Source organism: Haemaphysalis longicornis, unplaced genomic scaffold (assembly GCF_048455015.1).
Source record: "Haemaphysalis longicornis isolate Haplotype H1 unplaced genomic scaffold, Haemaphysalis longicornis Haplotype H1 scaffold_4, whole genome shotgun sequence".
Lineage (NCBI taxonomy): Eukaryota > Metazoa > Arthropoda > Arachnida > Ixodida > Ixodidae > Haemaphysalis > Haemaphysalis longicornis.
Window position 1 is genome coordinate 3,991,762 of NW_027526361.1, and position 13,479 is coordinate 4,005,240.

General features: G+C 49.6%; 1 protein-coding gene across 6 annotated transcripts in view; it reads right to left on the reverse strand.

Moving 5' to 3' along the window:
- Row (zinc finger domain-containing protein relative of woc) overlaps window positions 1-12,923 on the reverse strand; it is a 76,399-nt gene extending 63,476 nt beyond the window's left edge. For 2 of the 6 annotated variants that reach the window (XM_077705695.1, XM_077705690.1), the window contains exons 1-5: window positions 12,766-12,923; window positions 11,426-11,794; window positions 2,552-2,746; window positions 1,582-1,791; window positions 1,037-1,114 (exon numbers count right to left, since the gene is read on the reverse strand). In XM_077705695.1, the coding sequence (XP_077561821.1) occupies window positions 1,037-1,114; window positions 1,582-1,791; window positions 2,552-2,746; window positions 11,426-11,764 (822 nt within the window). In that variant the 5' untranslated portion in view covers window positions 11,765-11,794; window positions 12,766-12,923. Of the gene's footprint in view, window positions 1-1,036; window positions 1,115-1,581; window positions 1,792-2,551; window positions 2,747-11,425; window positions 11,795-11,985; window positions 12,235-12,287; window positions 12,519-12,572; window positions 12,725-12,765 lie in introns of those variants that run through there. The other 4 variants (XM_077705696.1, XM_077705691.1, XM_077705693.1 and 1 more) reach the window with 4 other exon arrangements.
- Window positions 12,924-13,479: the final 556 nt, after the last annotated feature.

Below are 13,479 nucleotides of genomic sequence, written 5' to 3' on the forward strand. Positions count from 1 at the left end.
TGTGCCAGGGCCGGGCCTGATATCCTTCGGGTGGACACGGCAGGCACAGGGGCATCTGCCCTTTGGAATGATAAGCACGCTCACAATAAGATAACATGGTGAGGGTCTATACCAGCTAACCTGATAACCTGGACCGACTCCAGTCATAACCATTGTTGCGCACCTGTCTATTCATGAAACCTACGAACTGCTACATGCGTGATCTTCAGGGAACCGTAAAAGTCAAAATGACCTCTACCCATTCAAGTGACCTCATGAAACTTGCACAGACCGCGTAACCTTGAATATCTTTTCGATCTTTTCCTCCCTCTGTGTCCCTCTCCTTCTCCACCAGGGCCTTCATGCCCATCACACAATAAAGCTATGCCCCCTTTGCTTTTGCAAGTAAGCGGGAAGTTTGCAATGACTGCTGGAGACGACGCATGCTTCCCCACACAGCACGCTGTGCGGTGAAGGTGCATTTAGGTGTAGTGTTTGTGCGATGCCCACATCGAATGTTCATTCCCAAGTCCCGTGACACCCCGCTGCACTTGGGGACCAGGAAATTGTGACGAGATACTCAGAGCGCTAGTCCGCCGGAGAGCGCAATGTCGTGCATGACAGCTGAATGAACCAGTCCCTACTGCTCCCTGCGCAGTGCAGCTGGCATTGACCATCAACATTTTGCGGCACCCTGCTCCAATGCTGCCTTTTGGAGCCCGGCAGTGCAGGAAAGCGGGCTAGCCCAACGTGCTAGCTAATATCCCGGCACTGTTGTTCTACAAGGAGAGAGAGTGTGGCAGCGCATTTGGCCCTGTGGGGTGTTTGAGTGCCATGGTGCTTTGGTGTGCGAAGAGCACAAGTGAAGGTTGCAAAGCGAACATTTCACACGGACACCTGCTCACTAGGGCATCAAATGGTGCAGTAACGAAGAATGCACGAGTAACAACAGCAGCCGCTGCTTGCACATGCTGTCAAAAGATGTGACGCAGTAATGTATGCACTGCCACGCAGGCTGGCTCTCGGGCGCAGCAGCCCCCGGAGGCAAAGCACGCACCTTGAGTGTGGCTGGGGCGCCCGTGCCAGGGGTGTACGAGTCCTTGGGGCAGCAGTAGATCAGCTTGGCTCCCCTCCGCTGGGCAAGGAGACACCGCTGCTGCTAGGTCTGCCCACACCTTCGACACCAGTGCAAGTCCCCACCGCTTCTGCCCGCTTCCCTCGGACAACAAGAAGCTCAACAAGGGTGCCAGAGCCGGCTGTTTAACATGTAGGCAACAAAACGAACCAAGGCATAGCTACGATTCCAAGGCACCAGCCCGTACGGCAAGCATCAATTCCAGCAGGAACTATGCAGACGTGAGCGGTATTCTCAACGATAATGCTGGTAACAGTTGTACAAGAGGGGGGGGGGGGGGGAAGCGAAAACAAAAACAGGAAAGCTCCAAATGAAGGAAAAAGTAAAGAAAGAGGGGCGGTACAGCCATGCCTGAATAATTAGGAAACCTGATCAACGTGAGCTTGATGGGAGACAAACTTTGCAGCTGGTGGCACCTATGCACAACAGGAACAAGCGCGGCTGGCCTCCCCGGAGTGCCCTCTCACCTTGGCGTCGTTGATGCGGCGCATGCTGCGGTTGTAGGCGCTCTGGGCCTGGGCATGGGCGTCGCGCTGCACCTGCGTCAGGGGCTCGTCCTGGCACTCCAGCCACAGGGGCAGGCGGGCCGTGTCGTAGCTCCGGTCCACGATGCAGCAGCGCACCACCGCCCTCGGGGCCAGCCGGCTGCTGCTGGCGGCTGGCACCGCCTTGGGAAGCTGCAACCACGGCGGGGGTGCTCAGGGGCCACTCGGGCACTGCTACGGCGCCGAGGGTTGTTTGGCTGTCCGAGCAGCCACCCTTAATGGCCCGATCCCTCCTACAGAACTTGCATGAATTTCTATTTTCAGGCACAGAATGCTGCGCTACATTGTACGCTTTTTTAATAGTGGAGCCACTGCAGGAAAAAATACTAAGAAAATGCCGCGTGCTCATGGGCGCATGCCTCGTGGCGACCATTGAGCCTACCCGCCACGCACAGGGGCTTCAGCAAACAAAACAAACAAGCAAAATACCAAGCACTACTGTGCATGCTAAAGCCGAAAAAACACCCCCCTGCATGGGAGAGGTCACCACAGCCACCACATTCTCTGGAAGCCATTATGAATAATTGGAGACACGGCTACAAGTGTGCCCATCCTTTCCGAGACAACTTGCAGATTGCACCATCGCTGCCTCGAGTCGATGGTGAAGAGCTGGTGGAAGTCTACAATGCTGAGGACGACTTTGCATCCACCAATCGCTGCAAAGAAAGCGACCACCTCTTCGATGCATCATAACTATGCAAATGAACAATGATACTGAAGAAACTTGTCTACGTGTCCGGCAATGCTCACCTACCACAGCTCCCTGAATTTTTTTGCCCTTTCGCCATTTTCGGCAGCACATTTCACGGCCTCAACTTGAGCCCTCCAGTTTCGCTGCCTGCCATCGCTCAGAGGACGCCTGCCGAGTACCCAGTAGAACGAGGAAGCTCACCATGTTGGTGGGCGACACGGGCAGCCTGGCCATGGACCCTCCCTCGGCTCGCACCTCAGCGTCCAGGTCAAAGTCCTCGTCCGAGTCAGCGCCGTCGCCGGCGGACGCGACTGCCAGGTTGTACTTGCGAACCGTGTCTGTGATCTTCTGGGCCGCCACGCGGGCTGCCCGCCGGGAGGGCCGGCTGCTAGGCTGCTGCAGGGAGAGGAGCGGGAGGAGCAAGGTTGGCACTGACCTCTCACTTCACCACAATCTCCCTCGTACCACTGCTCTTCACACTTTCCTCACACGTCAACAACAGGCAGAAAGAATTACGGCATCTAAGCGCCGCAGCGAGCATTCGTCACTGTGCCTAATCAGCCACTGCTCCTGGCCGTCCCACTCCATGGGCGCACAATTTAGAATCGGGATACACAGTAGGTGACAAGGAGGAGTGTGACAAACACTCTTGCAGTTCCACTAGTATATCTGTCTGCTGTGCCACATTTAGGACTTTCATTACTTCCTTGTATGTACACCATGCTGACCTAGCTATTCAGCTCTCCTCAAGAAGTTCAGCACAAGTGTATGCACATTTGCATGCATTTTTTTTATGCATGTGTCGCAAAAATTAGGAGTGAAATTGTTAAGCTATTTGCTTCCACTGTGCCAGCAACACACTCTTTGAATAAAAATCGGGAAGCAGCCATTTTAGAAATTTGTTAAAAACTGTGCAGGGCCCTTTTTGTAATAATTAGGATTGCTTCACAATGTCACAAAGCTCCTTGGTCAGTCCCCGTTGGCACGCACAAGCTGTACAATACACTTGAAACACAATAAAGGTCAAATGTGCCCACAGAATCTTTTTTCCTTTCTGTTTTGCTATGACACCCAGTTTTAGTCAACATTTGAAGTTCTTTTGTGGTGCACTTTAGATAACTGAAGTAGCATAAAAACGATGCAATTGCAACCAAGAAAACATGATGGACCTTTATGCTTGCAACGAATAAACCCAAAAAGTGTGTAGCCTGTCTTAGACCGGTCCAAAATGGTGCAAACTACCCTAGGATAGGATGCAAAATCTCAGTAACCATAAAGGCACTCAGCAACCATAATAGCCTGTCTTAGACCGGTCCAAAATGGTGCAAACTACCCTAGGATAGGATGCAAAATCTCAGTAACCATAAAGGCACTCAGTAACCATAAAGGCACAGGGCGGGCAAACTTGTCCTTTGCAATCTACACGGGCAACACCACCCAGGGGTGTACGAAGGATCAGAAGGGCCCCACAGTTGGATCACCCAGGCTTCGGGAACGAAAGCCTCCCCAGAGAAGACCAAGCTTATTGGCATCCTCCGAGGTCCCAAGTTGACTTAGCAGCACAGCAGCAGCACAACGAAACTGAACACTGGTGTCACGGCGAAGGCCCAATATTTAGATCTCCAGCGAGAAAAGGACAACTGTGGCCAAAGCGTAACAGCAGAGCATCCACATCACAAGATACCTAGCAAGCCGTGGAGAACAAAGGCAGGCCACTCATTAGACCATCCAAACCATTTCTATCTCGGGCAAGGACCCCTACGTCTGCCTCAATGGCACAACAGGGACGCCATGCGCTGCGTGGAGGCAGGCCCACCCAAGTGCGCCAAGCGCAGCAGCCGCACTCATAATGCTGCAGGCGGAGCTGCACAAAGCCTTGGCCCGATGAAACGAGCCACGCGGCAGCATTCTCCGGGACGCAGCAACCGCACGGGAGAGCCTGCCACCCCTTACGCACCCATGGGAGCTCCCTGACACGACCGAAGGCCTTCGTTTGCTTTCTAACATAAGAACCGAACGTCCGGAGCATACAACCAGGGCCTCTGATGGACGTCCATATTGTGCCTTCAGCCACCTAGAACACCAGCACGCTTACGTCGACACTGCCTGGTGAGGGAAAGGCTCCCATGCCACCGAGGCCTGCCGCAATCTGCCCAAAGAGTGAATGGAGACGCTGACCCAGCCGCAACTGCGCCATCCCCCCAGACGACTTCTGGTTGCCCTCCGCACAAAGATAACAGCTGAACGGAGCTGACCTCCTAAACGATGATACGGACTCACAGGATGCCTTTCAAGGATGCCGGGCGAAGGCAAAATGTGTCTGTACTTCGGTGCCATATGCAAGAGAAATGAATCCCCAACCACGAAAACATAACTGGCAATGTGACGACACATGAGACAGCCCAAGAAAAAGTCACCGCTCAAGACTACTGCAGAGCAGAGACTTCCCCCGAGCCCTCTGAAAATACCCATTGCAGAGATTTGTGACAGTGCTGAATTCCACAGAATTTCCTTTTTACAGTTTTTAAATGGAACTCACCGGGTACTGCCTCATGCCTCCTTTTGCAAGGAAAAGATCGTCACGTGCCCATGCCAAGGCAGGTATACTAAAGACTCCATTTCAGCCCCTAATATAATACAGGAATGACCCCAATCCAGGAAACTGCATCAAGTATGGTGCATCGGCCACAGCTGAAGGCTTCATTTGCACGTGCCCTTTCCCCTGGCGCTACTGCAAATGGTTTGACCCACTGGTAGCATGCGACACATGACTGAAGGCATACCATGCGTTGCCTTTTATTTTCAATCACAATGGACCGATAAACTCGCCACTCTTGGACAACACCATTCTTGCAGCCTATCAAGTTGAGCCATTTTGCCACCATGATTGGCTACCCCCCTACCCTTCCCAGACCTTCTCTATTCCAGAGCACGAGACGAAAACCATGTGAACTAAGTGTTTCAAAAGAAATAAAAAGAACCCCAAAAGGAGTTAAATCTTTTGGAAACTTTCAATGAACCCGCCGCAGTGGCTAAGGCGCTGCGCTGCTGAGCACGAGGTCGCGAGTTCAATTCCCGGCCGCCTTTCTGATGGAGGCGAAAAGCAAAAATGCCCATGTGTACGAGATTTCGGTGCACGTTACAGATCCCCAGGTGGTCAAAATTAATCCGGAGCCCTCCACTATGGCGCGCCTCAAGGCCTGCGTTGCGTCGGCGCGTTAAACCCCACAATCGATCAACTTTCAATGATGCACTACCAAAGTAAAGTTTTCCAACGACCAAGACCTCCGCACAGGCTGACCACATTGCGCGAAGCTAGTTTAGATACGTACACCCCTTCAGCCGACTGAATCTCTGTCTTTATCTGTTCTCACCACTGGAGAACAAACAAGCAAGCAAAAAAACGCCTTGCTTTAATTTGGTCTGACAAAAACCAGCCTAGAATTCTAGGTAAAAAATTGCACACAGACAGGTTGTCGCATCTGCATGCCTGACATCAGCATGCTGTACTTCGTAAGGCGGTCTCAACTTCCAACCACTCCAAATAAGTAACATCCATTCTTTGCCCCCCTGTAATCTCCTCCCCCGCCCCCTCTTAGTTTTGCACTTTAATGGGTTTCTTAAGAATTTAACCACTTGGTCCTATTCCAACTGCTTTCCTATCATATCGAACTACCTGCACAAATGACACCCATGCCCTGGACGATCCCTTGTATCTGCTGAAGTGGCCCAGTGGCTGAAACCAGCTGGCGTCAATGAATTGTGCCATCTGTTCTTTTTCTTTTCCAGTCCACTCCAGCAGAGCGCACATCCTGTGTAAGCCGCCAGATGCACACTGGTTGCACGCTTTTCCGTGCACAAAGGAACAGAGGTGAGCAGAGCCACTCGAGTCCGCTCATTTAGGCTCATCCCCACACGCGAGTTTGGCAAGTGAGCACGTGGTGGTATCGAGGGCTTGAGCCCGAGTGAGCCCGGGCGGCATGAAACTGCACGAGCCTGAATCTGTGCACGACTGTGGGAACTGAAGCGAGACTGGGTGAGCCCCAAGTGCGCATGATTCTGAGTCTCAAGATTGGGGCCCAAGTGTAAGCCAGCGTGGGCCTCAGCCACAATGGCCGTGGACCCAGAAGGGCGCATCAGAGCCCAGCTTCAGATGAGTCAACAGGCTGGGTGAGTGCACGACTCGCTGTTGACCTTGTCCATTCTGAGTGATGAAACGAGATAGCTGACTCTGCAATCCTGAGTGATGTTATGAAAAAGGCACACCTTGCTTAAAGGAGTACTGACACGAAATTTTTATGTTACGTTTTTTTCGCTGCTATGCGTGCCTACCAGCCCACTAATCATAGAATGACAGATTAGACGGTCAAGCGCACCGTAAACATTCATTTACGGCGTCGTTTATTCGTGCCAGTTTCGGTTTCGACTGAAAAACGCCAAGCGGCCGCCATGACAGCATGTATAACATGACGTCACCATTCTTGCCGTATCGCTGCCTCTCTGGAAGCGCGCGCGAGCGAGCGCACGCGCGCGCCCAGATCGGCCGAGGTTTTCGCCGTCCCCACAGGCCCGGGCAGCATGACGTCAGTCCCAAAACCATGACGTGTACACACGCCCGAGCAGCGCGTGCCAACCACAGCCAGCGCGTCGGCTTCGTCACGGGAGCCCCAACGTCGGCAGTTTGGGGCACGTAGCAGATGATGTCACGTCGGCCCGCTCTGGGCTTTCTCGTGCGGGCGAAGATTAAAATGGATTTTAAATATGTTTCGCTGAACGGTTGCTGTTGAAACTTGCTGGGAGATATCTCCTGATAAAAAGGAAGCGTTTTACATAACTATATCACCTTTGAAATTTCATGTCAGTACTCCTTTAACACTCACAAGTCAGCCTGGGTACTGAACATGACTGATGCTCTCATAAAAAGCAGTCGTAACCAACTAGATCGGCTCACCAGTGGCGAACCTGAGCTCGAGGGCAAGGTGAGTGCAAAACAAATTTGTGAACGAGTCTGAGTGAGCAGCTTCAACTTTGCTGAGGTATACAAGGGAACAGCTAAGGTAAGCCTACAATCAATGCAAAGCCCTTGAAAAACAGTCCACTAATGGAAATCGTGAAGCAGTACAAACAGTGCTTGTATCATTTTGGCCCGTTTTGCTTTTAACCTAAATGCGTATACCTAGGCCAGCTTGATATTCAAGAAGAAGTTTTTAAAAAAGCCTCCTTATCATGGCAGAAGTGCCCTCATGCATGCATTCTCACAGTTAAGCCCTTCGCACGATGGCCGTGCTGCTCTCCAGGCTAAGAAGCCCTGCTGCCACGGCACTTCTGGCTCACTGCATGTTCACACTCAATTTTTCCATCGCAATTTATTTTCTCCTAGCAACAGCCCCAAAACTGCAACAATGGAAGAAATAACAAGCAAGCAGCACAGACACTACTACTTTACTTTGAAATTATAATGGCAATGAACAACCATGGATGGATGCCTTAAGTATGCATCAGCCAAAAAATGCTGCTGTGTGGAAACCAATGTGTATGAAACAACATTAAGCTGCTAGTTACAGTGGTGGTTACACTTTTACTAAAAGAGAACAATCATACCATGAGCAGAATACAATGCCACAGCAAGGCAACTCATGCCAATGACCAGACAACTAAGCTACACCTTAAAGGACCCGTGCAACTTTTTTTATAGGTACTTTTCTGGTTCATCAAATCATTCAGATACAGACGCAAAAAGAATTATCATGATTGGTGCAGAAATAAGAAAGTTATTAAATATTTACATCTACAAATACAAGCAAATGCGACACGGCCTACTTCACCCCGAGGCCTCTGGATATGACGACGCAACACGCAGACCCGATATTTTGTATGTCATTGTATCGAACAAATGAGTTTAGATAATGCTTTAGGTCATATTTTCTCCTTAAAGGAAGCATAAAACTTAACCGCAAACAGTAACCAGGGCAGACACTAGCACGTTCGTCGGCAGGGGGCGCAAAAGGGGCACTGGCCCCTCCCTAGCTGACCCCCAGCACGGATCACGCAGATTCTTTTTGCGCCCATCTCTGCATGACATGAAAAACAGACATAGAGCCTGAAAAGTACCTCAAAGAAAAGCGCTGCAGGGGCCCTTGAACATATTAGCCAAATGCCTCAAATTTGGGGAGCAGTTATTGTAGAGAGAGAAAGAGAAACTTTAATGAAGACCAGCAAAATGGCTCGTCCCAAACAGCCTTTCCCCGTACTCCAGAAGTGCAGGCCCCACTTTTCGGTTCGAGCCCACAGATCATCCACCAGCTGTTGGATGAGGCTGCGGGGGGACTGCATGTTTCACTGCTCTTTCTCTGCATGATTCTGCAACTGTGTGCACCTCCAAATAAAACTATTGACAACGGAAACTTCTAGATGCCAGGAAAAAATCTCTCGCCACATATCCATTGTCTTTTGACAAAACCTGTAGCTCACAGAGTAATGATCCGTCCGGTACTGTCTCCACCGCCGTCATAGTCTTCGTCACTTGCTTCTGTCGAGTCACTGTCATCACTAACTAATGGAGGCACGTAATTCTCTCACTGAAGTCATCATCACTTACGCTAAGTGCACCACCGTAGAACGCCCTCGATGAGAAAGCGGCCATGCTTCTCAGCAAACAGCACGCACGTGAAAACGCTCCTGAATCAAGAAGGCCCGCGCTGAACATTGTGCTGTACCCTAGTGCTGTGAAGAAATCTTCAACAAACTAAGTTCACTTATCCCTCAAGAGATGACGCATCATGTTCACAAAGAATGTGCGCACAGCGCAGTGAAAAAAAAAATGGTGAAATTTAATTTTGAACACCCATGTCGGGCATATCCCAACAACGGACTGCTACAGCCGTTTTGTGTAGTCGGGCATGGCCCGACCGCGGACGTTAAGGGTTAACTTATTTGAAGTGCAACCTTGACTTACAGTTGTCTCAGCTGGACATATAAACATGCACGACGACTGCTCTTTCAAATAACTCTGCCAAAATACTATGTTGCCTGCACTGACCTGATGAAGCCCTTCCTTTTGGCAGGTTTTCAGTTTATGAGCTCAATCCCAAAACCAATGACAAACAGTGACACAAAAATTAGGGCCATCTGTGATAAATAGTGACTGCACGCTGAACATAAGGCAAACAGGTTTGCTAGGTACGACGACGATCACAAGTTTACGGACCAGGGAAATGGCAATTTTAGGTTATTTCTCTTCCTAAAGCAGCCCGACAAACTGTCGAATGCATGCAAGATGTCGTACCAGTACTGAACTAATGAAAAATACCGCACATAGTACTACTGGCTGCCATGCGGCAGAGAAATAACTCAAAATTGCTGCTTTCGTGGTCCGTAAACTTCTGCTCTTGGGTGTACATCCCAACTCATGAGCGCAGTCTTAATAAAGACAGCTTAATTAAAAATGTTCAGCTTTTTCTTTTGTCTACATCTGAAGTGCAAAATTTGGCTGGCAGATCATAAAGTCATTTTGGATGCAACAAAACAGGAAATTTCCAGAAGAATACCTGTCCCATTTTTTTCTGAATTTATGCAGTGCCTGCCTGGGTCAAGCATATGACATGCACAAACAGATTGCAATTTGAAAGGCGATGACAAAAAAAGTAAATTTGCTATTGTAATAACAAGGCCAAAACAGGCAGCCACCATCAAGCATGTTACCAACATCAAACCCAGCTTAGAAAAAGTTGCATTATTACAAGAAACGAGGAAGCATGAAGGCCAGGCCCAGATGAAGACCCAGGGTCGAGCAGACACACAGGAAGGAACAATCACGACAACCGAAGCGCCACACTGGCCCATGACAAGTGATTTCTCTAAAACTACTCTGCACTGAGAAAGCGTCATACAGCTCACCCTTTAATGGTTCTTCTTATGATGAAAATGGCAATACATTTCCCACCCCTTTTTGTTGCTAATAAAAATGTGCAGCAGGTGTACCAGAGCCATACACGCCTCAGCATGTCACTTGGCCTAAAACTGCTTTTCTTAAAATGAAAAGTGTCAGAAGCCCTAACCTTGAAATGGGAAGATTAGAGGTATCCAGAAAAAGCCACATTTGAAGGTGGGACCCCTAAACGAAATGCTTCGCTGCTGCAAATGAGATGGCACTTCAGAACAGGCCTATGTTATATGCACCCATCTTTCCTGTAAGGATGACCAATGCCTACTTTACCTTCATCTAAAACAGGAAACAATTTCATGGGCTTCAAGACCATTAGTACTGTCCAATATATGGCAAGGCTTTCAAACCAAATTTGCATTCAGACATCCTGATGGCTTAATATCCCCACTAGGTTGTGCAGTCAGTTCACCAGCAGTTTTTATACAAAATTCCAGCATTCTTTTTCTGCATACGAGCCACACTGCTCCAACAACTGTTGTACTTTTGTGTTTCAGAGCACAGTGGGACGAAAAATCAAACACCTGCATTTACGAGCATGGGTATGAGACAAGCCCTACTATTTTACAGTGTAAACAATGGCAGCGTTATATATTTTTTAAAGAAAACAGAAGTGTCGCCCACAACCTCGCATTCCATGGACGTGGTGCAATGTTTTTCTGCTCATTGCGATATACCCTGTCCCTCGGACTGAAGTAACGACGTCCTATGAGGATAGCACAGCTTCACTAATGGTGACCGAGAGACACGTGAAGGTTGTCTCAGTGACACAGCTAGATGCCAAAGAAAAGCAAGGCCAACAAAGCAAACAGCACAGGATGTTTGCCATGGTAGGTCCGAAGAAGCACCCCACTCCCTCCTCCATGTTCCCCCACTCCCCAAAAAACAACAAAATAAAGTGGGGAACAACAATTGCTCCAGCAAAGCTATGGCAGGTTTAAAGCCAATAAAAACAAACTAACAGGGGTAATCACCCAAAATCTAGCAATGCGGTGCGATTGAGCTCCACTCTCGACTCCTGCTGCCACTTTCGCTCGTAATGGGGACCCTGTCTGTTGGGATCCCTCATTCCACTCATGCCGAGAGGCCACCTACACCCGGCCCCAGCTGTGCTCCCGGCCACACTGCCTCACCTCATCCATGATGACATTAGACGCTTCCAGGTGGTCCAGCTCCCTGCTGGTGCTCTTCTTGCGCTTCTTTGGCGGACTGGGCCGCGTCGGGGAAGCGTTGGACTTCAGGGTGAGGCGCATGCACGGCACCGCCCCCCTGCGCACAACGCCCTTCTCCACAAAGTCCGAGATCTTGAAGTGGCGCGAGCAGACGTGCAGGTCGTCCTCGTCTGTGGCACCGTCCTCGGCCAGCCCGAGCGCGGTGAACCACTTGGTGCGGTCGTCCTCCCCGCTCTTAGGGAACGGCTGGTACGAGCTGGCAGTGCCGCCATCGCAGCCGGGCACAGCGCACGAAGGCATTATCAGGAACGTGCGACAAACTCCATGGCACTGCAAGGCAAAACAATGCACCAGGCAAGCTTTTCCCTCAAGCCCTTCTTAATACGACACACTCTGTTGAGTGCAAAGAGGATAAGAAAGCACTGAAAGCAGGTGCAAGAACACTTTTGAGACAACCAAGGGCAAGTTTCCAAGGGACCTTGCTAATCTTGTATGGGAATTCGAGCGAGAGCTATTCTCACCCGAATGTTTCGTTTGCTTTAAAAATACACGACGTCAGGACGCAAACGGAAGCTTGGGAGCAGGCTTGTTACAGCCGAATATACGCGACGCATTGCCGACTCTGCGTAACGCAGACATACAAGTCTACAATGTCATAATAAATGACAGCAGCATAACATGCACACAAATATTTTAAAAAATATGCAGGAATTTTCGGTAGCGTGCCGAACATACACTCGTTAAATAGACCCTGCTAATATTCCGGCACACAAAGATAGCACAGGGATGCTTCACGGCTCTTTATCTAATCAATGTTAGTGACCTCTTTCACAACTCCCTCTTTCGCAAACACAAAAATGCAAAGTGTCAGATTTCAGCAGGCTTCTTCAGCGCGTTTTGCGATCAGCAGAACGTTACAAGGATTTCCGTGAACTGAGTCATCTGATAGCACGCCGCCGTTCAATTAACGCAACAAAGCATCCCCAGATGGCACGCGCACTAATCAGCACGAAAGGATCACTTTTCTGTTGTAACGACTGTTCAAACACTTCAATTCAACGTTTCATGCCGATAACGGCAGCGTGAATAGGTAGAAGCAACCCAGTACCGCGCGAAGCTTTTGTTGCCTTTGTTTGCTGTCTTGATTTCGTTGGGTATGATCAGTCACGAGGGTCAGTCACGGGGTGTTCACATCTAGAGTTGAGCATCGCAAAACAAAATGGCGTCGTACGAGTACGCACGGTCCATTAGTATCGTACAGACAAAGCGCTGTCCAAATAAAGGTTGGAGGGGTACCCTACCTCGCCAAATACCGCAACGCTATCTTCAGGAAACGGAGGCAGGTTATAGGAAACGGAATTGCCCGCACAATCGACCAGACACCGCCACAGGAGTCATCGGTCACGGAAAGCGTCAACTGGCGGTCACATAGTTGCTAACCTTGGTTGCTTTGGTCTTGTTCATGGGTTGCCATAGCAGCGCAGCACAGGCAACGCTGCATGCACCGGCCAATCTTCGCCGATTAATTACCATCACGCCACACAAGACAGATAGGAAGTGTTAAAAAAACGCAGCAGTAATATTTACGATTATGTCTCCCAGCTGTTTGTTGCTTTGCTCCTATTTATAGGTCTCCCATACTTCGTTGGCGCTAAGGATTTTTTTACATTTAACTTGTACAAGCTAACGCTGTTCTTTAGCATTTAGTTTGGTTAGCCTTTGCGCATAGAATTCTTTGTCCGACGAGGTCAATAAAGTTTTTGAAACATCTGCGGCCATCCCTGCCATCCGATTTCTTTTGTTTGTTGTTGCAACGTGTTGCGACGTGTTATATGGTGTTATATATATCGTTCAATACGAGGAGGGGTTCGACTGGTTTGACCATTCCTTCATGAATTTGATTGGCAGCCTTTTTGCAAAAAACAGGTGCACCTGGCACGGTAACCGTTCACCACTCACTCAAATTTTATTTCGTTGACAACCATGGAGGAAAGAAAAGGGGAGGAGGTAGGAAA